The following is a 27,351-nucleotide window of genomic DNA, read 5'->3' on the forward strand; positions in this document are numbered from 1 at the left end:
TCTGTTTTGATTATTGTTATTATATCTGCCTGTCGTAACTCGTTTGAAACAGTTCTGCTTGCCGTAAGCCTGCTCCTGGCAGACAAGGTATAAGTTTGTGCACAAACCGGCCCAAGTTGAGTTACAATTGGACCGGCCCCAATTCCCTTACTCAGAAACATTCGAGCCTATTACCGCAAGAGGCAGCCTAACCCAACACACAATACACAAAAAAGGCCCCTACAACGAGCTCCTCTCTATTTATAGAGGAGTGAGTAGCATAATTTTTAAGCTGAGTGCTTAGAAAGTCAGCACCCACGAAGTGGGTGAGAGACTTATCTCGAAAATAACGGGATTTGGTTAAAGATATGGAGCCAAAAACGTAGTTTGTGTTTGGATACAACTTATAAGCTAGCTTTTTTAAAGTTTCATTTTTCTCACTTTTTCAAAGTACAATTATATTTTAACACACTTTTAGCAAAAAACTCAATAAGTTGTTCCTAAACACACGTAATCTGGGGAAATTTGCTGAAGTGCCAATCAGCACATTTTCTTTTTTCTTTTTTTTATAAGAATCAAAAGAAAATCAGCACTTCTAAAGTGCCACTTGGCACATAAATGATAGTTTCCTAGTTTAATCGTTTCGCTTGCTTTGCATGTTTTCTAGTGTTTTTTGGAGTTGAAAAATGCATTTGGACGAATTTTTGAGATATTTCATGACACGAATCTTTCAAAATGACAATTATGATTTTTAAAACGATTTTCATTGGGATAATTACTCAAAAATCACATTATTTGATAGTGGTTTGTTTTTATTAGCATATAAATTTTATTCATTGCACTAAGCCACATATTATAATATGAACTCAACTAATCACAAATTTCCATCTAATTAATTTTAATTAGTCATTTTTAGTATCCAATCAAAATTATTGATCATTAATCCTATATAATTAGCCTCATGCAAAATATATTGATTGTTAAAACTTGATCTTGTGATATCTTCCAATCCAATTATTCGATTGAGGCATTGGATGTGTGGTTGTGATCGTTGAAACCTAAAGATCATCCCCATGAAGTGTGATTGATTAATTAGTGGTTAAATTACCTTTGTACCTTGGATATGTAAAATGACCATCTTGCCCTTTCCAAGATTGAATTATGAGTGCAAAATGGGGTGTCTACAACATAAGGTTTTTCAACAAAACATATGGAGTCATAGTTTGTATATAATGGGACAAAATATACTATATGATATATAATGTATATAACATGGAATATTTAAGTGTCTCATTTGTGTTAATGTTTTAAAAGTTTAGCATAAAAATTTAAAAGGAAAAAAAAGGTTAAATTGAATTACATACAAGTATATTATAGATTTGAATGAATAATTGATGGCTTTATATTATATTATTTCTTTTACTATATTCCAAATGAATAGCATAGTTATGTTATTTTAAAATAAATTTGTAAGTTATCATTGAAGAACATATAATTTAGGACATTATCAGGTAATGTCATTATAACCAATTTATAGGCTTTGTATTTCTCTGTGAGAGTGGGGATCGGAATTTTCATCGAATCTCCCTTAGGACCCATGGCTTTGTTTTAAAAAACAAAAAGGGATGTTTCACTTTTCCTTTTATTTTTTTTCCCAAACTATAGTCAAGTGTATATTCAATTGAGAATCTAATAGTAAGTTTCCTCTAAGAGATTCTCTCCTCCAAACTTGGTGGTCTCTTTTAACCTAAAAAAGTGTAGAATTTTACATGCCTATTTGTTGCACACTCTGCTGGTAGAGTAAAAGCCTAAGCTGTTACTTGATTCTTCTAGCAGACGATGTTTTTTAAATTAAAAGAAATTATAGATTAGGAAGACAAAACTATATACTTGTTCTTATCATTTTCCTGGGGGAAGAAGTATTGAATGTACTACAAGAAAGTATCTTGTAAAATTGTTATTAATAGTAAACTGTCCTTTATTTTGAATGCTTATTATAAATTGAATCTAGCATTCTCATTAGATATCTTATTGAGAATACAAGTGAGCTTAGCAGCTTATATATTTAAGCGTATAAACCTCCATTGAATTTCTTTGATACTCTATTTTGAATTAACACCTCGTTTCATTCTTTATAGGTAAAAAACATTCCGCAGTCCTTTGAATCAGTTCGCCAGTATTTTGGTTCATATGTTTACCCTTTATTGGAAGAAACTCATGCACAAGTCTATTCAAGTATGGAGATTATATCAACAGCACCATTTGCTCAAGTAACTGCATTTTATGAATCTGAGCCATTAGGAGAAAATTTGTATGAAGTTCAGGTTGATTACTGGAGTAACCGATGCAGTGATCGTAGCAAGGAGCCTTACAAAACGTTGCCTGGAGATATTATAATTTTAGCAGATGCTAAACCCGAGCATATTTCTGATTTACAAGGAATAGGAAGGTCTTGGGCTTTTGTAATGGTCACTAAAATCCCAGAGAATGATATTGATGATAATGATGATATTCGAGAGGATAATGATGCATCTACTAGCTTTAAAGTCAAGGCATTGAAAGATATTGATGTTGATGTTGGGAAGAAATCATTTTTTGTGGTTTTCTTGACAAATACAACCCCTAACAAGAGAATGTGGAATGCACTGCACATGCATGAAAATCTGAATATCATTAGAAAAGTCTTGTGCACTAGTTCTTTGGTAAGCAATTTGGGTATGAAAGTTGAAGATTTAATACTACTGAGCATTAGATTCAGTTGCAAAATGGAATTGTACCATTTGGATTGACATTCGATTCATGCAGAAACAACAGAATACTTAGCATGGATTATAGTATACTGATATTGTTTTAATTATTATTTGACAAAACATTTTACTTGAGAAGAATTAAGAGGAAGATAATTTTTTTGTGCAGTACTCTAAAGGTGTTTTCTTAGTTGATCCTTAAGCAACAGTGCTTATTTACTTATCATACCAATGGAAGTTCCTACTTTTCTCTTTTAGAAGCTGGTATTAGTATTCCTCCCCCATTTACAACAGTTGTGCCTTTAAACTGTTGTGATTATGATAATATGGTTTGAGTTTATTAGCCCTCTCTGTCCCTCCCGCTCCAAATTTTGCTAATGAAATTTCATGCACATGCATTTCGTTAACTTATCTGTAAGTCAATTGCAATAAGGGAAACTTGTTTTGGTTTTTCTAAATTTATACTTGTTTTACCATCATTTGTTGCTAAGATTTTCTTTAATTATTTTCATTTTCTCATGTTGAACAACAGAATGAGGAAGACTGTGAGCTCTGTTCTGCACAGAGTGATGCCAGCTGGGATGAGAAATTGGCAATGAGCATTACTTCAAAACTGAATGAATCCCAAAACAACGCTATTCTTGCTTGTCTACGTAAGATGCATTGCAACCACAAGTTGTCTGTGGAACTTATATGGGGTCCGCCTGGTACTGGCAAAACAAAAACCATTGGCACCCTGCTTTTCACCCTTCTAAGAATGGGATATAGGACTCTTACTTGTGCCCCAACAAATGTTGCAATTAAAGAAGTGGCCTCTCATGTCCTAAAGCTGGTAGAATCCGTCAAAACCAACATTGGAATGGATGCTTTGTTTTGCTCACTTGGAGATATTCTCTTATTTGGGAATAAGAAGCGTCTCAAGGTTGGTTCGGACATGAAAATTATACATTTGGATTATCGGGTCAAAAAGCTTAGACAGTGCTTGGGGCCTCTGAAGGGTTGGAGTCATTGTTTTACTTCAATGATTGATCTTCTTGAAGATTGTGTTTCTCAATTTCACAATGAACCGACCAAAGAGAGAGAACAAAACAGTGAAGAAGAAATTAAAGAGATAGAAAGTAAGTATGAAACTGATGGTGGCGAGGGGAAGTGCAACTCATTTCTTGATTTTCTGAGAACAAGATTTGTTGATACTTCATCACCACTTAAAAATTGTCTTCTAGACTTTTGTACACATTTACCCAAGAAATACATTCCCGAGCACAATTTCCAAAACATTTTTTCTCTTATTGACCTACTTAAGTCTTTTGAAACCTTGTTGTTTAAAGATGATGTGGAATCTGAAGCACTGGAGGAGCTTTTTTCACATTCAGAAGTAGGTCAAGATATACCATTCCCACTGTATGTAAGGAGAAAAGAATGCCTTTCTCTTTTAAAAGAACTTCAGGGTTCATTTAATGAACTTGATCTTCCGAGCTCTATGAACAAATGGTCAATAATGGATTTTTGTTTCAAAACAGCTTCCTTAATTTTTTGCACTGCTTCAAGTTCTTATATGCTGCGCTCGGTGAAAATGGACCCACTGAACATTCTGATTATTGATGAAGCTGCACAATTAAAGGAGTGTGAGTCGACCATTCCCCTGCAACTTCCGGGATTAAGGCATGCTATTCTTGTTGGTGATGAGCGCCAATTACCAGCAATGATTACAAGCAATGTATGTAAATGCTATTTGGTTTTTTTGACACATTCATACCTTTGTTTACATGTGAATTGGTTTTTTATTTTTTATTTTTTTATTTTTTATTTATTTTTTATTTTATAATTTTCTTTCAGAATCTTTTAATTTTCTTTGGTAGATTTCTGAGGAAGTTGGTTTTGGGAGAAGTTTATTTGAGAGGTTGAGCTCATTGGGTTGCACAAAGCATCTTCTCAGTATACAGTACCGAATGCATCCATCTATTAGTTTTTTCCCAAATGCAAATTTTTATGACAACCAGATTTTAGATGCTCCAAATGTTAGAGTAAAAAGCTATGAAAAACAGTATCTTCCAGGGCCGATGTTTGGTCCCTATTCTTTCATTAGTGTAATGGATGGTAGGGAAGAGAAGGATGATTCTGAGCGTAGTTGGAGAAACATGGTTGAGGTTTCTATTGTGATGAAAATACTGAAGAATTTACACAAAGGTAACTCCTCTTGAAGTCTCATATTCTATGCCAACCTCGAGATTGTCTTTAATTTGAAGAATAAGTTCAATCAGGCTTTATGTTGCTAATGGGCTTATTTTCACAATCGCCGTTATCTTTGCTGATGGGCTATTTGTTCAATTGCACTTCATTCTTTCTACTCTATGATCTTATTCTTGACTTTTTGCCACATTTAAGCCATTCGTTTGATGCCAGTATAAACTGATTTGATTGATCTCTAATTCCCTAGAAAATACAAACAGGAGGAAGTTGATGAGTTTTTTCAAATGGACTTTGTTCTTCTGTAAAAAATGATACAATTGCAAAGGTAGGAAACTCTATTGAGACTTATAATATATGTGTCTTTTTGCTTGTCAAGCAAGATACGTTTTGATCCTTGTAGATCATGTACATTTTAACCCGAGAGTAAGTTAATTCAGCATATGTTAGGGCTAGAACATAATGGAGTCTCAAGGAATTTGAAAGTCAGCATATTAAATCTTTTAAAATACTGTAAAGTACACATTTTTTTCATTTAGAATAGTCATATGTCTTTATCCGTTACTTGTATGTCTTTACATCAATCTGTCATGATGGAATCACCTCTGTTAGAGAAACAAGTTCTTAAACTTTGTTTTATTTATTTTTATATTGATTTATGCTTTCCCTCTTTTGGCTTTTGCTTTTAATTCAGCATGGGTTGGCACTGGCTCCAAACAGAATTACCACATTGGTATAATATCTCCGTATGCTGCTCAAGTAGTAGCAATTCAAGAAAGACTTGGATGGAAGTTTAATGCTCGTGATGGATTTACAGTAAAGGTCAAGTCAGTAGATGGGTTCCAGGGTGGGGAAGAGGACCTAATTATAATATCGACTGTAAGGTCTAATACTCATGCATCGATTGGGTTCACATCGAATCTAAAGAGAACTAATGTTGCTCTTACAAGGGCTAGGTAATATTTTATGTAAGTTCTTTCAAGAAGTTTGTCTTTGCTTCCATTTTAACAAGTATTGTAAATAACAATTGGCCTTGTAATGCCTTTCAGGCACTGTCTATGGATATTGGGAAATGACAGAACACTAGTGAATAGTGGATCTGTTTGGAAAACCTTGGTCCTTGATGCTAAGAATCGTCAATGTTTCTTTTACGCTGATCAGGACAAGGATTTAGCTAAAACAATTTTAGACGTGAAGAAAGAATTTGAACAGTTTGATGATTTGCTTAATCCTAATAGCATACTTTTTAGAAATGCTATGTGGAAGGTATTTGGCACCCTCATATCTATACTTTTCATTATATATTCTTAATACTCTTTCTTAATATGCTTATGTACTTATTATAGTTTCCTTTATTTCCTTTTTGCAATCTCCACAGGTTCTTTTTAGTGATAACTTTTTGAAATCATTTCAAAAACTGAAGTCTGTCCGGAGAAAGAAGTCAGTTATAACCCTTTTACTTAAAATTTCCAGTGGCTGGAGACCCAAAAAGTTGAGCGTAGTTTGTGAAAGTTCTTCACAGATCTTAAAGCAATTTAAGGTTGATGGTCTTTATATTGTTTGTGCAAATGACATAGTAAAGGAATGGAGTGACATTGAAAAGGAATTGAGGTACTATCAAGCTTTGAAGATCTGGGATATAGTACCTATAGAGGATATTCCAAAATTAGTGAAACGTCTTGATAGTATGTTCGGAAAATATACAGATGACTTTATTAATTGCTGCCAAGAGAAATGTCTTGAGGGGTATGAGTATTTTTTGCATTCTTGTAGATCCATAATAATGTTTCCAATTTTGAAATTTGGATGATGCATTATATTGATATTTTAAATTTACTAGGATTTCTTTTTTATATTTTTGAACTTTTTCCCCTTGCTTTGTGTCTAGGGGTTTGGAAATTCCAAAGAGTTGGTCAATCTCTTTTGATATTGTCCGGATTAAGAAACTTGATAACCATGAAAATGGGATTGATCTAAGTGGTTGTGCTACTGATGGTAGAAGTTATGTTGAGAATGCTAGAGTGAGTGAGAGTCTTATGCTGATGAAATTCTACTCCTTATCATCAAGCGTAGTGCCCCACTTGCTTTCTAACCATGATGGTGGTGAATTGGATCTACCGTTTGAAGTATCTGACCAAGAGCTAGAGATAATCCTTTTTCCTAGAAGTACATTTGTACTAGGGCGGTCAGGTACTGGGAAAACTACTGTTTTGACTGTAAAGTTATTTCAGAAAGAAAAACTGCACCATATGGCAAGGGAGTTATTGTATGAGGAAAAGGAGGTTGAGGAGACCACTACTGGGATGAAGGAAAATGTATTGCACCAACTTTTTGTGACAGTGAGTCCTAAACTGTGTTATGCTGTAAAACAAGAAGTTTCTCGTTTGAAAAGGTGCGTAGATTATCTAATAAAATGGTTTTCGTGAATTTACTTTGCTTCTTTATGAATTAGTTTGCTTGATTTCTGACTAGAAACAATTGAACTCAGTATATACTTTAATTTCTTCAGGTTTTTGAGAAATTGGAAACATGACATATGTTTGATATTTCTTTTTGTCCTTGACGTGGATTGGTTGTTTCATTTCATAAATGTGATATGCACTTTTCTTTCTAGGCAATAATGTTGGTTAATATAAAATGAAAAGCCTATTGTAACAATTTTTTTTTTTCACATGCAGCTTTTCCTGTGGTGGTAATTCTTCAAAAGGAAGTAGTTTAATTGATATGGATGATTTTGACAACGCCTCTCAATTCAAGGATATCCCAGATTCTTTTGTTGATGTTCCTCCCCTGTCATATCCTCTTGTCATAACATTTCACAAATTTCTGATAATGCTTGATGGAACTGTGGGTAATTCATACTTTGAAAGATTCCATGAAGCAAGGAAACATTCTAATGGTCCAATAAGTGGTAGTTCAGTTTCCTTACAGAGCTTTATAAGGATGAAAGAAGTTAATTATGAAAGGTTTAGTACAGCATACTGGCCCCGTTTCAATACCCAGCTAACTAAGAAGCTCGGCTCTTCTAGAGTTTTCACAGAGATTATTTCCCATATAAAAGGTAGCCCGCAAGCTGCAGAGGCAGGTGATGGTAAACTCAGTCATGAGGACTATGTTCTACTATCAGAGGGCCGGGTTTCTTGTCTATGTAGACGGGAGAGAAAGATAATATATGAGATCTTTGAAAATTATGAAAAAATGAAGAAACAAAATGGTGAGTTTGATTTTTCTGATCTTGTAATTGATCTTCATCGTCGATTAAGAGTTGAAAGATACAGTGGCGATGAAATGCATTTTATATATGTGGATGAGGTGCAGGATCTTACATTAAGCCAAATTGCTTTATTTAAATATATTTGTAAAAATGTTGAAGAGGGTTTTGTTTTCTCTGGTGATACTGCTCAGACGATTGTGAAGGGAATTGACTTTAGATTCCAAGATATAAGATCTCTGTTCTACAATAAGTTTGTGTTGGAATCAAAAAGCAGTGGACAAGATGGAAGATGAAAGTTCAAAAACGTGTAAAAACACCTTTGAACGTTTAGACCCCCAAATAACAACTTAATCAATTCAAGCAATATGTCAAACAACTAGTGTGTGGAAACTTAACATATGCTATCATACGAAATTGATTAAATACTATCTAAGCCATAACAAAATAAAATCCACAGCAGATAATTTAAACGCAAAGATAGAGGAAGGAAGATGCAAACACAAAGACAACACGCGATGTGTTATCGAAGAGGAAACCGAAGTCCTCGGCGAAAAACCTCTCCGCTGCCCTCCAAGCGGTAATCAATCCACTAGAAAATATAGTTGGGATACAAGGACAGCAATAGACCCTCCAAGCCTAATCTACCCAGTGCACCTAAGCCCTCCAAGCTTCTTGCTCCAACGAGGTTGCGCCGAACCTTTTTCTTTCTAGCTTTCCGGATTCCGCTACTAGACCGTAGCATCAACAAATGAAGTATTGGTTCCTTCCTAACTGCTTCCCGCTAGAAATCCAAAACAACATACTCACAATGATGAATGATGGTGAGAACCTGGTTTGGTATAATGCCTCTCAAGGATTTGACAATGGAGAGGAAGAGAGTTGGAAGGAATTTTGAAGAAGATTTCAAGGTAGAGATTGTGGGTGAAACAATCTGGTTTTCTTTAGAGGGTTTCTCCTCTCAAAAATTCTCTCCTGGAAGCTCTCTTTCAATCGTGGGTATAGGGGTATTTATACTGGAGTGGAGAGAATGTGAAAACGTCAGAATCTACAAAACAGGGGTGGCTTCGCGCGCTTGAACCTCGCGGCTTTGACTCAGTCGCGAGATCCAAGTCGCGAAGATAACCGAATGGCCCAGTTGTCCCTGTTTTGTCCTGTAGTGCTCCAGCTAGCAGACTGTTTCACCTTCCCAGCATGGCTTGGCAACGTGAGGTTGCTTCTGGCGGCTTGAAGTCGCGAGTCACCCGCGAGACCCAGCCCAGCGACACTCTATTTTCTTGCACACTCTTGAGCAAACTTCACTCTATCTCCACTCACCTAACCCTTACATCAAACCCACCCTAAATACAGGGTTACTAAAATGCTGAATTACAAGCAAATTTGGCACGGAATAAAGCCAATAAGATGGTTGAATAAATTCAACCTTACAATCTCCCCCTTTGGCTATTCCGTGACAAAACCCTAAAACAGACTCTAGACTTAACATGTGAGTTGGGAACAGTTGAACAAAACTCACTCACACCTAACTTTAGAAGCTGTGAAGCACTTGAATCATATGAACATAATACTTCTGAAACACAACAATACACCATGATCATTGTAAGCAGAAAATTATAAAATGCATATGAAACAGGCAATAAGTGATCAAGCAAAGATGGAGTTATGAAACAAACCATGGCTTGATCAACCAAGTGAACACCACAAGGTAGTGATCACAGTGTTCATTCACACTTGGAATGAACACAAGAACATACAAGTTAACAAGCACAAGGCAAGACACTTGTATGCACAACACTCAACCAATGCATATCACACAAGGCATATGCATCTAGGAACAATCCTACAAGGGCACAAGAGTGACAGTACATAAACCAAAATGCATAACATTTAGATTAAAGTACTGATTTCAACATAGTATAAAGGCTGCACTAGGCAAGGTACAAACCATAAAGCCTACAAACTATGCAAAAGACATAAACCCTAAAAGCTTACATAAGCACATGGGTACAAAAACCAAGCATCCTGAATAACATCATCAAAATATATTAAACTTTAAACCAAGAGTATAAGTTAAGAGTTAGAAACAATACACCAAAAACATAGTGTATCAAACCCATAAAGACAGAATTAAATAGTACCCAACAAGCATAAACTTAAAACCATAAGTTTAGAGGATTAGACTAAAAACAAAAGTATGTGAGTATGTGTATACTCCCATGTGAGTATGTGTGTACTCCCCCTATCACTGCACACTTCCCTTTGAACTTATCTCCCCCTTACTGAATGCTCTCCCCCTTTTTGGCACGAATAGCTAAAGGCTCTCATCCAACTTTCGTTGAATATCATCTAGTTAAGTCTCCATAGTCTCGAGACGCATTTGAACATGGTTGTTGGTGGAGTAGAGAAGTGCCACAAGCTCATCAACGCGTTTCTGAATATGTTCAAGTACACTGCCGACTCTATCAGTATGAGAAGCAGTAGGTGCTTGCGGAATATTAGCCGGTGAAGTTTCAGGAACAGCACGTGATGAAGATGTGGTATGTGCAGGTGTCTCTGAGTCAGGGGCAGATGGAGTGACCGGAGAGATGTGAGCACTCCTTGGTGATTTAGAGGAGTGACTTCTGCTAGCTTGAAGAGTGAACAAGGAAATGGGACGTTGACGTGTCAACATTTTTCCATCTGCAGGAGGATTAATGCCTTCACGAAGAATGAGCTTCATGATGAGACTGCAAAATGGAATAACTCCTCGAGCTGCAGATCGACATGCGGTCTTCCTCAAGATGTAGTAGATGTGAGCACATATGTCAATGGGAGCTCCTGTAATGAGGTCACAAAGAAATAAAGCTCTCCCAAGATTGATGAATGTAGTGTTGGACAACGGGTAGAGATTGGTGAGCATGATCAACTTCAGTGTGGTCAGCTCGGGTGCAAACTTTGCGGTGCTGATGGAGGTTCCTGTACTGGATACTTCATGATCGTATCCTAGGATTTGTAAAATTTCTCCAACTTCTGGATTTCGTTCATCGTAAGGAGTCATATTCACATTCTGAGGTCTGGTGATGTTGAGAAGATCTGCGATGGAGTTTGGGTTAACACAAAACTCTGTTCCTCTCACCCAGAAAATGAGCTCAGGTCCAAGATCAGTTGCATTGGAGAAGCATTCTTTGACCAGCTCATCCATTGGATCATCAAAGTTCCCGAACAAGTTTGCCCAATCTCGTTTCTCAAAGATTCGAGGGATGAAAGTGGTCCCTAAGGTATTAAACTCTACCACTCGTTCCACTATAGTGGTCGACTTGTCAAACACGTTTGAGTAGACGTGTGAGTTAAGAGGAAGTCTGAATCTATCCTCATTGGGGTCTTGAGAAGCCTGAGATGATAATCGAGTCCTTTTGGCAACTGGTGTTGCTGGTTCGTCAGCAATAATGTCTTTACCCCTGGAAGATCGACGAGACATCTGCAAGATAACATTCCCACAGCAAAGAACCAAACACCAATACCACACAAGACCAATGTCAACATGATCCAGTGTAAACAGAATATCAATATACAAACACAAATTGAAGATAGTGCAGACCCAAACAAACTACCAACAAAACACAGGAGCACAAAATGATAGGTGCAGCAAAATGGTGATAGTGCACCAAGACATAGAAGGACAAAACAACTAACACTTGTCGCTGAGACAGGTTAACAAGACCATGATATGCAAACAAATACAGCATTCGAACATTTAGAGCAGATAACAAAAAATACTCCTCCAGAGATATGAGCAAGGAAAAATATTTCAACATGAAGAACCTAATAATCCATACTAGAGAACAAGGTTGAGATACAAACACCCAAAAAGGATTCAGTAGCCAATATCATTATCAGAAACAATGCTTAAGCAAGTGAAATGAGTAAGTCAAATAGACACCAAACCCATTTAACAAAAGATTTTCAGACTCAATAATAGGCAAATATCAGAACAATGAACATCACATTTTGACCGTTCCACATGAGAATAGATGAGGACAATATCAAACAAGACCCGCCATACCCATTTCATAAGAGAGAATTATTTCGTACACAATATCAACCTAAACAGCAGCAAGAAACACCAGGAAAAGAGAAAATGAGATTTAGAAAGCATAAACCCTTACCTTTTCTTGATGATTTGGATAAGAAATGAAGCACCAATGAGGGTTGAAAATGGATTCACAGAGTTTTTGGAAAGAAGGAAGTTTAGAGAGAAGATGAGCAGTTACAAATGTTCAAGGGAAAACTGAAACAAGTTTTAAAACTGCTCCTGTTTCTGCCAAACACGCGATTTTCGCGACTGGATTAAGTCGCCACACAGTCGCCAGCTCAAGCCGCCAAAGCACTCAAGAACAAAATTTTGAAAAATTTTTCTAAGTGTTTTTCGCGACTGGAAGGTCTACCCGCGAGGGAGTCGCGAGCTGAGCCGCGAAAATCTCTGAGTGAACCTCGCGACTGGACCTTCCACTCGCGAACAAGTCGCCAAAAATTACCAGCGAAGATGCGACTGAGACTCGCGACTTGACATACCCGCGACTGAGCTGCCAAAACAGGGCAAAACTGGTTTTTTGAAATTTTCAGATTTTTCAAACAAAAAACTTTCCAAACACACCTAAAACACTCAAAAATCTTTTTGTGCTTGAATTAACAAAGATTGAGCATGTGAAAACACATTTCATCAAGTACAATCACACAAATGAATATGGCATTTATTGAACATAAACTTGTGTGTTGTGTGTGGATATCAACAATGAGATAGTCCTTCGTCTAATGTGAAACTTCAATGATCAATTCAACCAAGGCATACACAATTAGCACTAGATCATGTGACCTATCTCAATTATAGAAGTATGTATATATGACCTCCCACAAAACTTGAAAAACATGATTTGGAGCTTTACATTTGACTCCACTTTCAAACATAACAATTGATCTTTTTGATCTTTTGAGTCAATCACCTCTCATTGTGAGATTGATACATGATATTTTACTTTAATGAATAAGCCTTTGGCTTTTTGAATGAACATTCACTTTAATAGAAGGTCGCTTACCCTTTTTCCTAGTCAAATACTAGAATGTGCGACAGGCTTTTACAGCTCAATATCTCTTTTCATTTGGAGATTTACATTTGGTGAGCTCTTTTTAGCAAAACAAAAATAAAGAGTGGGAAGATATATAGACACAAGTCTATGCAAGTCTCAAGATCAACAAAACCATTCACTAATCATTCATGATAAGTTTGAAGATCTATTTACAACAATCACAAAGATTTCAAGATTTTTCCCACAGTGATATAAGTGCATGAAAACAAGCAATGCTCGAAAATGCACAAAGCCATTAGCACAAAGGTACAAGGCAAAACAAGTTTTGAGACAAAAGCTCAACAAAGTCAATCAAGCTTTTTGATTTTCTAATTTTTATGTGGTTTTTGAATTTTTGACACAATAAACAAAAAGATTGATACGACAAACTTAAATATATTCACAAGAAGACAAGCAAAGAATCAAACAACAAAAATAGCAAGCAACACAAACAAACATAGTCACAAAGCATAGGAAGTATTAATGCATGGACATGTTATAATGCTTATGCATGAGTACCCTTATTCACCCTCACGTCACTTGCGTTTGGGGTGATTTCCTTATAGGATTGGGTACGGGAGTTAGGGCTTTCAAACCTTCGTGAGAAGCTCTCCAAGCAGTTGGTGAATGCACCAATCATCTTCATCACGTTCATCATTCCGGGATCACCATTCTGATCTCTAGATTGATCTCCAGCCCAAATTCTCCTATCATTTCTAGGTCCTCCTGACCTTTGAGGAGTTGCACTATTCTTTGCTCTCAACTTTTGGCAATTCGGTCGAGTATGCCCTTGAAGTCCGCAATAGTGGCACACATAAGTTCCTCTAGGACCTCTTTGTGGTCGAGGACGTGACTTGGCACGAGATTCAGATCTGTCTGCAAACTGATTGCGAGGATTTAACATCTGTTGGTTCACCAAATTCTTCTTCTCCTCCACCTCGAGCTTCTCACCAGTAAGGTTAGCTACAACTGGAGCTTCAGCCTTTACAAACTTCACTCCTTTACTAACATTTCCAGACGAACTACCTCCTCCGGTATATCCCAATCCGGATTTGTCTGAGAAGCTCTTTTGAGATGAGATTACATCATCTAGCTTCTTGGTGGTGACCCTCTCGACTCTAGCATTTGCTTGCACAACCTTACTCTCAAGAAATCTTACTTTTGTGTAAGCTTCGGACAACTCTCCATTCAGAGTTTCTATCTTACATTTGGCCTCCTTATATCAGATTAGGAGACTTTTGTAGTCCTCCTCAGCCTTCTTCATTTTTCTCACAGCAGCCTTGGCCACCCTTGTGTATTCCTCGGACTTCTCCAAGAGTGAGTTATACTTCTCCTGAAGATTCGCTGTACTTCCATCTTCTTCAGCATCCGATTCTTCAATAAGTCCTAGTGATTCATCATCACTATGTTCTCCAAGGTCTCGCACAAGCAGGTTCAGCTCATCTGAAGACTCAACATGAGCTATAGTCATAAAAGCCGAATAGTTCCCCTCTCCATCACAGCTCTCTTCAGACTCTGAGTCAGACGAATCCGAGTCACTCAAGGTCGTGGCATACACTTTACCTTTCGATTTCAAATAATTCAGACATTCCTTCTTGAAGTGTCCATGCCCATTACATTCGAAACAAGTGACACCTTGTGTAGGTTGGGATTCTTTTCCATCTTTCCTTTTGAATTCCCTTTTCTCCCTTCCAGAACTTTGGAATTTTCTTTTATCATCAAATTTGCCATTATTTTTGAATTTCAAAAACTTTTTGAAATTTTTGACAAGGTATGCAACATCTTTGTCAATCACATCTTCTCCCGAAGAGTCTTGATCTTCTACCTTCTCATTAATGGTCTTTAGAGCAAGAGATTTACTCTTCCGTTGATTGGGCAGTGACATCTCATAAGTCTGCAGAGAACCAACCAGCTCTTGCACTTTGATGTCATCGAGGTCCTTGCTCTCTTCAATTGCTGTCACTTTAGCTCGGAAGCTTTCCGGCAATGATCGAAGGATCTTCCTTACAATCTTCGAGTCCTCCGTTTTCTCCCCCAAGTTGAACTTGCTGACAACCACTTCATTTAACTTCCCATAAAAAGAGTCAAAAGACTCATCCTCACTCATTTTGAGATCCTCACTCATTTTGAGCTCCTCAAACCGAGTCGTCAGCATTTGTAACTTGGTGTCTTTCACTTTCTTCGTGCCTTCATAGGTAGTTTCCAAAATCTCCCATGCTTCCTTGGCCACGGTAATATGAGAAATCCTGTGAAATTCATCTGGAGACACACCACAGAAAATAGCATTGAGTGCTTTACTGTTAGCATTAGATGCAGCAAGTGCTGCCTTATCCCATGTGGATTTGGGTGCCTCTGGTTTGGTCCAACCAATCTCAACAGCATCCCAAACGGATTCATCAATAGAACACAGAAAAGCTCTCATTCGAACCTTCCAAAAAGCATAATTACTACCATCAAAATATGGAGGTGCATTTAGGGATTGAGACCTATCCATCTCAAAAGGGAGTCAAGGATCACACAATGGTAATGAAACCAATATCAGTGTACCCGCTCTGATACCAATTGAAAGTTCAAAAACGTGTAAAAACACCTTTGAACGTTTAGACCCCCAAATAACAACTTAATCAATTCAAGCAATATGTCAAACAACTAGTGTGCGGAAACTTAACATATGCTATCATACGAAATTGATTAAATACTATCTAAGCCATAACAAAATAAAATCCACAGCAGATAATTTAAAGGCAAAGATAGAGGAAGGAAGATGCAAACACAAAGACAACACGCGATGTGTTATCGAAGAGGAAACCGAAGTCCTCGGCGAAAAACCTCTCCGCTGCCCTCCAAGCGGTAATCAATCCACTAGAAAATATAGTTGGGATACAAGGACAGCAATAGACCCTCCAAGCCTAATCTACCCAGTGCACCTAAGCCCTCAAAGCTTCTTGCTCCAACGAGGTTGCGTCGAACCTTTTTCTTTTCTAGCTTTCCGGATTCCGCTACTAGACCGTAGCATCAACCAATGAAGATTGGTTCCTTCCTAACTGCTTCCCAGAAATCCAAACAACAGACTCACAATGATGATGATGGTGAGAACCTGGTTTGGTATAATGCCTCTCAAGGATTTGACAATGGAGAGGAAGAGAGTTGAGGAATTTGAAGAGATTCTAAGGTAGAGATTGTGGGTGAAACAATCTGGTTTTTCTTTAGGGTTTCTCTCTCAAAATTCTCTCTGGAAGCTCTCTTTCAATCGTGGGTAATAGGGGTATTTATACTGGAGTGGAGAGGAATGTGAAACGTCAGAATTCTACAAAACAGGGGTGGCTCGCGGCTTGACCTCGCGGCTTGACTAAGTCGCGAGATCCAGTCGCGAGATAACCGTATGGCCAGTTGTCCTGTTTTGTCCTGTAGTGCTCCAGCTAGCAGACTGTTCACCTTCCAGCATGCTTGGCACGTGAGGTTGCTTCTGGCGGCTTGAAGCCGCGAGTCACCCGCGAGACCCAGCCGCGACACTCTGTTTTCTTGCACACTCTTGAGCAAACTTCACTCTATCTCACTCACTACCCTTACATCAAACCCACCTAAATACAGGGTTACTAAATGCTGAATTACAAGCAAATTTGGCACGGAATAAAGCCAATAAGATGGTTGAATAAATTCAACCTTACAGAAGAAAAGAGAAAGGAATAATCTCAGAGATCTTCCCTTTGAGCCAAAACTTCCGTACTCATGATGGAGTTCTTAAGCTATCACAGAGTGTGATTGAACTAATTTATCATTTCTTTCCCCTATCCACTGATATTTTGCCGCCTGAGACTAGTCCTCTATATGGTGAAGCTCCTATTCTGCTTGAATCAGGAAACAACGAAAATGCTATCATAACTATTTTTGGCAATAGTGGAAAAGGTAGAGGAAGTATTGTTGGCTTCGGTGCAGAGCAGGTAATATTGGTACGAGATGATTTTGCTCGGAAGGAAATTACCAATCACGTTGGGAACCAAGCTCTTGTCCTAACTATTGTGGAGTGCAAGGGCCTTGAATTTCAGGTGCATAAAATGCATGTCTAGTCATGTGTTTTATTACTTTACAATTTATTTATATGTTTTAATATTATCACTTCTTTTATTCAAATCGAAATTCATTAACATTATCAGTAATTTATTGGGTCATATTTTACAGCCCATTTATGACTCATAATTTCTTTGTGTAGGATGTATTGCTGTACAACTTTTTTGGCTCATCATCTCTAAAAAATGAATGGAGGGTGATATATAAATATATGGACGAGCAAGATTTGCTCGACCCAACTTTACCCATCTCCTTCCCAAGTTTCAGTGAGGCTAAACACAATGTGTTGTGCTCCGAATTGAAGCAACTTTATGTGGCTATCACTCGTACCAGGCAGAGGTTGTGGATTTCTGAGAATTCAGAGGACCTCTGCAAACCAATGTTTGACTATTGGAAGAAAAAGTGTCTTGTCCAAGTCAAACAACTGGATGATTCACTTGCTCAGGAAATGCAGGTTTCTAGCAGTCCAGAGGAGTGGAAGTCCCGGGGCATTAAGGTTACTATTGATTGTGACCCTATCTGAAGGGTCTAGTGCTATCTTCTCTCTCTCTCTCCCTCTTCTTTGGCAAAACCATTATTGTGGATGTCCAACTCTTGTATCTATTTTTTTTGCAGTTGTTTTTAGAGCATAAGTTTGAATTTGCAATCACGTGCTTTGAAAGAGCTGGTGATATTTATTGGCAAAGAAGGTCCAAGGCTGAGGGCCTTAGAGAAAATGCTGACCATATGCGCGGTTCAAATCTTAAAAAGGCAAATGTTATGCTTAGGCAAGCTGCTGAAATATTGGAAACTATAGGCAAAGCTGATTCTGCTGCACAATGTTTTTCTGATTTGGGGGAGTTTGAAAGAGCAGGTATGCGTTGGATTCTCTGACTTTGGTCTAATATAACCTGGCATTTTTTATGTACATTTTGTTATTGTTCTAGTGTCACAACTACATCATTATTATGGTGAATAACATCATCTAGAAATTTAATGTTTGAAAATTAAAAGTTAATATTTTGAGTTTTAATGTAATAAAAGTTGAAGAAGATAATTCTACATTAGAGAATGGTGTTTTCCATGGTTTTTTAATTATTATTATTATTTTATTGTTTAGAGGGAGAGGGTTTATTTTCTAGTGCACTATCTAAGTCTCATCTTGCAAAGTGCAAGTGCAAGTGCATAGTCAAGGTTTGAGAGTAGACACATTATAAAAAAAATTGATAGGTAGGACACTATTCAAGTTATCCTTCTCTAAACCTCACTTAAATTGGACCAACATTGGAATGACCCCTTCTTGAATAAGTTGAGGAAAATATTTAAGAGGGGAAAGGTACTTCACATTGACGTAATCAGGAAGAAGTTTCTGTAAGAGAATACTTAAAGACCAAAACTATTTGAAGCTTTGTTTGAAACCAAAACTGTTGAGTCCACATGACGAGGTTGGCAAAACATGATCAAATGTAATCAATTTTTAAGAGTCTTAATGAGTATCTTGTGTGTTTGAAGTCCATTTCAAATCTGAGACAAGACCAAGATTGTAGAAGTTCACAAGTTTATGGAATCTTGATATATGCTCGATCAAGAATCACTAATCTCAATCTATTGAGATTCGTGCGGAATAGATTCCAAGTATGTTTCAATTAGCCCTCATGAAGCTAGGGTATCATGGTTTTCAATCCAAGGTAAAAAAAATAATAATAAAAAAAGCAATTCAAGGGCTCGCTTTTCAAGACTTTTGGAGAGCCATGTGGTGTAAACAAACTATAGGAGATTTCCAAGTTTCCTCAAAGTATCAACCGAGGATCATTGTTCATGTTTACAAGGATTTGGTGATCAAGGTGAAGTTGCTAAATCCAGTAATATAGAGTTATTGGAGTGAATCTTCAAGTGGGTACTTGAAGTTGTGAGCGGGTGTTCACATTTAATAAAGTTCGCTTGTATTAGATTTTGTGGATTTGAAGCTGTGTATAGTCATGTTAGTAAGTATAGTGGAGATAGCAACATGGAAGAGGGTAGGGGTGTCTACCCACCCGCTAGACCCAACCCATCCACCGAAACTGACTAGAACTAACCCACCTACAATCGACCCAAGAGCTCCGATGGTCGGCAGTAGGTTCCAAACCCCAAAAACCGACTCTAACAGTTCTCTCCTCTAAAACCCGCATCAATCGACCCGACCATGAAACTTAGCAAAATCCGACAATCCAAGCTTTTTCTGGCAAGTTTTTGGTCAAAACTTCAGATCCTATGAGATTTATGCCAAATTTAGGAAGATCTCAGCCAAATTTGGTAGTAATCTCACTGGATCTAGCGAGATCTCAACAGATCCGGCGAGATCTCCGTCGAATCTAGCAAGATTTCGCCTAAACTTCACTATTTTGGCCTGCTTTCTCCACCGTTGACAATTTCAACCGAATCGACTGCTATCCGACACGAATCTAACTGCTCCGATCTAACTCCCTTGCGGATCAACAATGGGTCTAAACTTCCTCCACCTAATTTGGTTGGGTCGGGTTAGTCGTGGGTTGGGCACAAACCCAACCCAAACCAATCCATAGACACTCCTAGAATAGGTTATTCTATTTGTAAAAACTTCAATTCTACACAGTGGATCTATTTTGCAACAAGGGTTGGAGGTTTAAGCCCTTGCATTAGTTTTTACTTTAGGCTAGCATACCACTACTCCTATCCTGCATCAAATTCAAATCCTAATCTTTATTGGAAAAAGATTAGGAGTAGTCTATATAAATACTTTTACATAATTTGTAAAAGTTAACATAGGCATTGGGTTTAATTAAATCTTTTTAGCTTTGTTAAAGTATTTGGTTGTAATTGCCTGTTCCTTCGAAGTTGTGATTGCGTAGGAAATCTTAGTGTGGTTTCCTAGCAATACACTAATTTAAAACTAGACAATCACCTCAGGTACTACCACTTTAACACAAAGGGTGATGTGTGTTGTCAACCTATTTGGCCGAATTTCAAGAAGTTTATTAGAAAGTTTTCTTTCTTTGTTCTTTTTAGTTTTTCTAGAAAAAGACGTAACTATCCAACTCATTTGACCTCCTTATTAGACCTTTTGTACTAAATCTTTCCAATTTTCTTGTTCTCTCAATGGTTTGGTCTCTAAAACATTGTCAACTTAAATAGTCCTATGTATATATATTTATCTATAATCTATTATAAATACAATATGATCGAAAGATTTGACTTTTTGTTGACCTTCTTATATTATGCCACTTAAGCTTTGAAAGCCTCACGATTTTACATATCATCTAATTTTTGTTATTTTTTTTTTGGTGCGGTTTGTGTCCAATGGCAGTTGCTCTAAGAGTGGACACATGTCCGCAATCCAACGTATCTAGTGTCAATTGCCACTGGACACAAGCCATTCCATTTTTTTTTTTTTTAATGCTTAATTGCTTATTGTCTTTTTTTTTGTTTTTCCTTTTACTGAATAATTCTTATTTTCAGCCAATATTCCCAATACTTTTTCTTCCTCTCTTATTCGACTCTCAAATCTCATTGTCTTTGTTCAAAGCCAAAAGCCCTCCTCGTATGTCATTTTCTGTCCAACTTCTCTAATATAATCTCTCCTCTTTTTCTCAAACCTGATCTATTGGAAGAAGTATGGGTTGTCTCTCCTATCTCGGTCTCTTCTCTTCTTATTCTTTGTGTTTTCTCTACTTTGCATTGCTTCTTTTTCTTCGTTTTCTCTGTGTGCTCCTCCGTCTTCTATTTCTTCGTTTCTTCTCTAGCTTTGACTTGTTTCTCTCTCTCTCTCTCTCTCTGACCGCTTCTCTCTATTTCTTTGTTTTTTCAATTTTGGTTACACTGGCTCTACAACATTAGACATTCTGATATAGAGTCCCAGGAATTTGAGGGATATGGAGATTAAGGAATTTCTTATACATCCAATTGTGCATGAATGGGCTCCAACAAAAATTCCTTAGATAGCTAAAAAATATAAATGATAGTTAGTAAAAAAATTATAAATGATGCTAAACATACAACAAATTTCACCACCTAAATGTCAACAGTCATTAAAAAAAAATGATATTTGTTTATATTATTTATTATGATATTGCCATTTACCAATCACAATTATTATCATATCAATTTACAAAATGTTATGTTATAAAATTTGTAGAATCTTTAGCATTTTACAAAACAATTAGTTTAGTGTACATATATAGTAGTAATTCTGAAATGGTATATCGCTATTAATTAGTACCGAAATATATTGTTCCCTTAGCCAAACTGAAATGGTCTCTAATATGAAATTGGCTTTTCATGATGTACACCATGTATTTGACAAAATGTCTCACTTATGCACTAGCTTAAGTCAACTTCATGGTTTGTGCCTCTTGTTTAGTTTCCATTGGTTATCTTCTTCTTCTTTTTTTGTTTGTTTGTTTGTTTTTTTTTTTTTTTTTTTTTGGTTCCATGTGCATTTAGGCATACTAGACCATCAATAATTAATTGGTATTTTTATTACTTTAGAACTTTCATCATAACAACCCAAATTGCAACATTAGAATATTAGTCTTTTTACAATGGAATGTTTTATGAATTATGTTTTTGTATTAATATACATTTTCAAAGATAAATAAAAAAATGGAGAAAATTATAAATTTGATAACATTTCAACATTAAGGGATAAGACCATTACTAAGTTAGAGATAGAGGGGAAAATTTCTTTGGAAAATATTAGTACTATTTTTTAAAAATATCTTTAAGTAGTTTTTCCATGCTATGCATGAGTTAGCAACTAGTAATATATAGTAGCAGAAGACGTTTGACTATTAGTTAACATTTTAATATTTTGCCACATAAGCTTTAATAGTCCCACAATTTTACACCATTTTTTATTAATTTATTTATAATGTCAAAATGAAAGTTTTAAACCGACTACTACTCAACAAATTGAAGAGTTTTAAACCAATTGCTATTTAGCAACATGGAGAGTTTTAAACCAAACACTTATTATGTCAAAAAGAGAGTTTTAAACTAACTACTACTTAGTAAATTGAAGAGTTTTAAAAGTACTACCACTCAACAACATAGAGAGTCTTAAACCAAATTGAAGACGTTTGACTATTAGTTAACCTTCTAACATTTTGCCACATAAGTTTTGGTAGTCCTACAATTTTACATATCATTTTTTTATTAATTTATTTATTATGTCAAAAGAAGAGTTTTAAACCAACTGCTAATTAATAAACTGAAGAGTTTTAAACCAACTACTACTTAGCAACATGGAAAAATTTAAACCAAACTGACCTATTACTATATATATACAGCACCACTCAAAAACCCTCTATTCAATTTACCCTCTCTCTACCATTTCTGCTCTTTTGTTTTTACAAACTCTTTGTCCTCGAGCCTCAAGGTATCTTTTAATATTCTATATTTGTGTATCTTTTTTCATATTTTTACTTCTATTGCCCGTGTGCTTTTGTAATATTTTATTAAGAACCAAACTTCTAGACACCATGTTTGATTCTAGAGTTTTTATAGATGGAGTAAATGCAAAAAGAAAGCTAGAGGTAATGGATGCCACCAAAATATCTTGATTTTTTTATTCTCATGTTTGACATCTTAGTTTTGTTGGATGAATACTTTGTGCCATAGAATATTATTTTTGTATCACTCTATTTGCCTTTTTTTCCCCCTAAAAGAGCCTCAGTGGAACTTGAATAAAATTTCTCTCCAAACTAGTTTGGACTTTGGAGAGAAACCTTCAAACTCCTCATATATCTTTATATTAAATGTAAATTTTGAAAATCTAACTGTTGGATTGAATGTTCTTATTATATCCTTCATGTTTGTAAATTTTCAAGAAGATCAAAGATCAATTGCTATGTTATCAAACAAATATTAAAATTTCAAGTTTTTGTGATCTAAAATTGTGCATAAAAAATAAATTTATTGATCGAATAATAAATAACATCTAATTTGAACGAAATTTGATATATGTGTTAAGAAAATAAAGAGCATAAAATTTAACAATTAGATTTTCAAAATTCGCACCCAAAATTTTCAACCGTTGGAGAGAAACTTTGTTTGTAGAACTTAGAAAATTTTCTTTTGTCATCAAGTTATTGTATTTGTTGTTCCATGTTTTATAAAAGTTTAAATATGGTAGAAACATAAGTATTGTGTCTTTATTTCATCCTATAAAAAAGACACCATATGGTTATTTTTTCAATATATATATATATATATATATATCTTTGTTTCAGTATTATCAATATTGAATAGTGAAGATATTTAACAATTGTTAACTATCTGCTGCGTTGCACGAATTAGCAACTAGTTTGTTCTTAAAATTTGATCCAAATTTCATTTTTGTACCACAAATGTAAATACTTGCTATGTCATCCCTGAAAATTTATTAGGTACAAAGTATGTCCTGTATATTAACCGTTAATTTCAACTTCTTCTTATTGTAGGAAGGCTTTATTTAGAAAAGTGCGGGGAGTCTGAACTTCAAAGAGCAGGGGAATGCTTTTGTCTAGCAGGATGCTATGAACTGGCAGCTGATGTGTATGCTAAAGGCAACTTTTTCTCAGAATGTTTGAAAGTTTGCACCAAGGGAAAATTATTCAAAATGGGTTTCAAATACATTCAGTATTGGAAAAATAATGCAAGTAAGGATTTTGGTGTGGCTAGAAGAGGAAAAGAAATAGACAAGATTGAACATAAGTTTCTAGAGAGTGCTGCTCGTCATCATCATAAGCTTAAAGATAGCAGATCCATGATGCAGTTTGTCAAAGCTTTTCAATTCATGGATTTGATGCGCAGATTTTTGATATCTTTGGATTGCCTTGGTGAGCTTCTATTGTTGGAAGAAGAATCAGGAAACTTCTTAGAGGCTGCCAACATTGCAAAGCTGAGAGGGGAGATTCTACATGAAGCTGATCTTCTAGGGAAGGCAGGGAATGTCAAAGAAGCGTCCATGCTATTGCTTTTCTATGTGCTGTACAATTCACTTTGGACACCTGGAAGCAAGGGCTGGCCACTAAAGCAGTTTACACAGAAGCAGGAGCTTTTGGCAAAAGCCAAGTCATTTGCTAAGAATGACTCAAACTTTTATTCTTTTGTTTGTACAGAGGCTGACATTTTATCAAATGAGCAGAGTAACTTGTCCATAACAAAAAAGTATTTGAATGCTTCTCAGAGACATAATAGTGTTGGAGGTGAAATAATTTCTGCTCGAAAAATTCTAGATGCTCATCATCAGTCAAACTCTGCAAAGTATGTGTGGCAGGATTATTTTGTTTTTGATCTGACAAAGTATTCGGAACAGGTGATCTCTAGAAATCAGATTTCTGTAGAAACCCTGTTTTACTTTTGGAATTTTTGGAAAGACAAGATTCTGAACATTTTCAAGTATCTCAGATGTCTTGACACTCAAGATGTTAATGAATATAGAAGTTATGGAGATTTCTGTTTGAATTACTTGGGGGTGCGGAGGCAGTTTCAAAATCGTAATGCAATCTATGTATTGCTCAACTCCGATGCGAATTGGGTCAGAGAGGACAGTAGATTCATTCATCGAAATGGAAATTTGGTTTATATTGGTGTGAGACATTTTGTTGCAACTGCTCAAAATTACTGGTGTTCAGAATTACTTTGTGCTGGTATGAAGGTTTTGGACAATCTTGAAGCCCTTTACAATTTCTCATTGAAGAATTCCCTCTCCCTGTTCTGCCAAAGCAGATCTCTTACGTATATCTATGAGGTTGCAAAGTTTCTCTTGGAATCCAAATATCTGAACCGTAGTCACTACAACAACAAGACATTGCAGAGATTTGTTGAACTTTGTAATAATTCTTTTTTTGGCTATATATTTCCCCTAGATTGGCGAAAATCATTGGCAGAGAACATGTTTTCTCTGAGAGAATCTGAGGTTTCAAGGAATTTACTAGAACAGGTCATAATTGAAAACATCAGCTTGAAGGGTAAGTTGACATACGGGCAAATTGGAAGAGTTGTAGTGATAACTCTTGGATTGGGTAAGATAAACAATGGTTTATATAAGGAGATTTTGAAAAGGTTTGATGGGACTTATGGAAATCCACCATGGAAGACATTCATTCAGGTTCTCCGTGGGAATATGGGACCAGAATTTCCTCAAGGTACTTTAACTGACAATAACTGTGAATCTCCAAGAGAATTGTGCGTTCTGCAGAAGCTACAAGAAGCTTTGATGGATACTTACAATGCAAATTGGAGAGAAGTCGACTATATTTCACCCAGTTGTTTCTTGTATCTTATGGAGCGCCTCCTAATCTTGGCATCTCACTTCAAGGGATACTTTATCACTTCGAAGTCTTCTTTTGCTGAGTGGTTTATCTATCAAGCTGCAGATACCAACCCAAATTCCACTTTAATGGCTCAAATGAGACCATCCCATGTTATCTTTGAGTTTATTGTCAAAGTTGTTCAGCGGCTTCTTTATGATAAGAATGATACAATGGATTGGATTAGAAGGTCTGATATAAATGTGAAGGACTACTATCCACTGCTGGTATTGAGATTGGTTTCTATAATATGTTTAGTTCATCTGAATTCTGGGGAATTTTTGGAATTTCTTTTTGCATTGCTTGGTAGGAGCTATATTACTGAGCAACTTCCAAGGGAATTTTATGATGTCCTTCAGAGAAGACGGAAACATATAAATGTGAATGCGCTAGCTGAAGCATTTAAAAAGATTCACAATCCTCTTGTAATTGTGAGTTTGGGAGGAAATTGTTCAAGGTTTCTATGTCCAGATGCCATTTTTGTGGACATGACGGAAAAACAGTGCAGGGAGGACATGTTAAAAGTCTTATTTCCGGAGACAGTGAAACCATCACAAGGTCCAACTGAGACATTTGAAGTGGGAGCAACTAACTCTGGCAATGAACTGCTTTCTTCAGGCACTTATGATCAAGACAGTTGTAATTGTAAGTCTACACCTTCAAACTTTGCTTTGGTGGCAGATCAGGGGGACTTGAACAACATAAATGGAAGCGGGCTGCAAGTGAATTACTTTGGGGAAATATTTGAAGCTTTGAAGTCGTTGGAACATGGTAAAGATCCAAGGAGCTTTTTGTTAAATGTCCAAATGATGAAGGTAATGCAAAATTTTCATAAAATATTTGACTTCAGCAAAAAGCCTTCGCAAATGGGTATCATATTGTATTTTTTATCTTTTCCTATGTAAGCTAATGCCAAATTTTCATATAATATTTGACTTCAGCGAAAAGCATACACAAATGAGCATCATACTAAATTTTAATTCTGTTCCTATGTACATAGCAGGTGAACGTGGAGAAAAGTATTCACCTTGTTAGTACTGTTATGCTATCAACAATGTTGATGAAAACCTATTGGAGGAAGTAGACAGCATGGTTGATGAACTGAAGCAACTTTCTGCTGCACTGGATGTGAGGTCAGTATGTACATTGACTGTGATATGCCTAGCCTTCTTTTGCTCTGTCCAAAAGGGGTCCTTGCTCTAACTTACACATTATTGATGGATTATATGGACCAATTTTTACTGTGTTTTATAACTCGTGTGCGTGGTAACAAAGGAATATCAAAACCTTCCCTTTTTTACTGACTTTTTTCTTCCCTCTCTTTTGCATCATGTTCTCAGCGAACCGGAACTTGAAAACAATATGTCAACAATTCAAGAACTTTGCAAGAGATTGCTGTCAAGAAGGCCAAATCTGGAACCCATCTTAAGTAAGCAATTCTTGCAACTGGGCACAAACCTTGTGATTCAGACTTCTGGCAGTATATCATATAAGCAGCAGTGTGATGTAAAGGACAATGATAGTAAAGCTAAGTATAATAGCAGTGCAGATGTTGCATCGGTCTCCAACCGTAAAAACAGCCAGGAAACAGAAAATAAGGTGAAGGGTAACAAGTCCAGGAAAAATAAGGGGTAAAAAGGGAGGCAGTAAGAGATAAATAGATGTACATGAGTTGAAAGTTATTATGTATTGAACATTTCAAAAATTGTCTTCTCTATCCTCTTGAAAGAGATGAACAAACTAATAAAAAAAAAAGAGATGAACAA

At 36.3% G+C, this 27,351-nt stretch overlaps 2 protein-coding genes across 2 annotated transcripts in view; both read left to right on the forward strand.

Annotated features, from left to right (window-relative positions):
• The first annotated feature begins 3,967 nt into the window (after window positions 1-3,967).
• The window catches only part of LOC115980902, a 93,242-nt gene continuing 69,858 nt past the window's right edge, over window positions 3,968-27,351 (forward strand). Inside the window, exons 1-11 of the mRNA XM_031103101.1 lie at window positions 3,968-4,127; window positions 4,247-4,443; window positions 4,586-4,913; window positions 5,608-5,869; window positions 5,963-6,179; window positions 6,292-6,659; window positions 6,802-7,305; window positions 7,592-8,400; window positions 12,331-12,349; window positions 16,897-17,272; window positions 17,437-17,790. Coding sequence (XP_030958961.1) covers window positions 4,282-4,443; window positions 4,586-4,913; window positions 5,608-5,869; window positions 5,963-6,179; window positions 6,292-6,659; window positions 6,802-7,305; window positions 7,592-8,400; window positions 12,331-12,349; window positions 16,897-17,272; window positions 17,437-17,790 — 3,399 coding nt within the window. The 5' untranslated portion in view covers window positions 3,968-4,127; window positions 4,247-4,281. The remainder of the gene's footprint in view (window positions 4,128-4,246; window positions 4,444-4,585; window positions 4,914-5,607; window positions 5,870-5,962; window positions 6,180-6,291; window positions 6,660-6,801; window positions 7,306-7,591; window positions 8,401-12,330; window positions 12,350-16,896; window positions 17,273-17,436; window positions 17,791-27,351) is intronic.
• Window positions 17,992-27,292, forward strand: LOC115981766. The gene is made up of 4 exons (XM_031104112.1): window positions 17,992-18,147; window positions 23,732-26,400; window positions 26,589-26,718; window positions 26,926-27,292. The coding sequence occupies exons 1-3, from the start codon at window positions 18,021-18,023 to the stop codon at window positions 26,667-26,669; spliced, it is 2,877 nt and encodes a 958-aa protein (XP_030959972.1). The 5' UTR covers window positions 17,992-18,020; the 3' UTR covers window positions 26,670-26,718; window positions 26,926-27,292.

The sequence above is a fragment of the Quercus lobata genome, chromosome 3 (genome assembly GCF_001633185.2).
Source record: "Quercus lobata isolate SW786 chromosome 3, ValleyOak3.0 Primary Assembly, whole genome shotgun sequence".
Taxonomy (NCBI): Eukaryota; Viridiplantae; Streptophyta; class Magnoliopsida; order Fagales; family Fagaceae; genus Quercus; species Quercus lobata.

What these genes read in the sequence shown, in the direction of transcription:
- LOC115981766 (XM_031104112.1), top strand. Translation starts at nt 18,021, where the DNA reads ATGCGCGGTTCAAATCTTAAAAAGGCAAATGTTATGCTTAGGCAAGCT. An exon ending in GGGGGAGTTTGAAAGAGCAG is followed by an intron (nt 18,148 to 23,731) that starts GTATGCGTTGGA and finishes TTCTTATTGTAG; the next exon opens with GAAGGCTTTATTTAGAAAAG. An exon ending in TAAATGTCCAAATGATGAAG is followed by an intron (nt 26,401 to 26,588) that starts GTAATGCAAAAT and finishes TGTACATAGCAG; the next exon opens with GTGAACGTGGAGAAAAGTAT.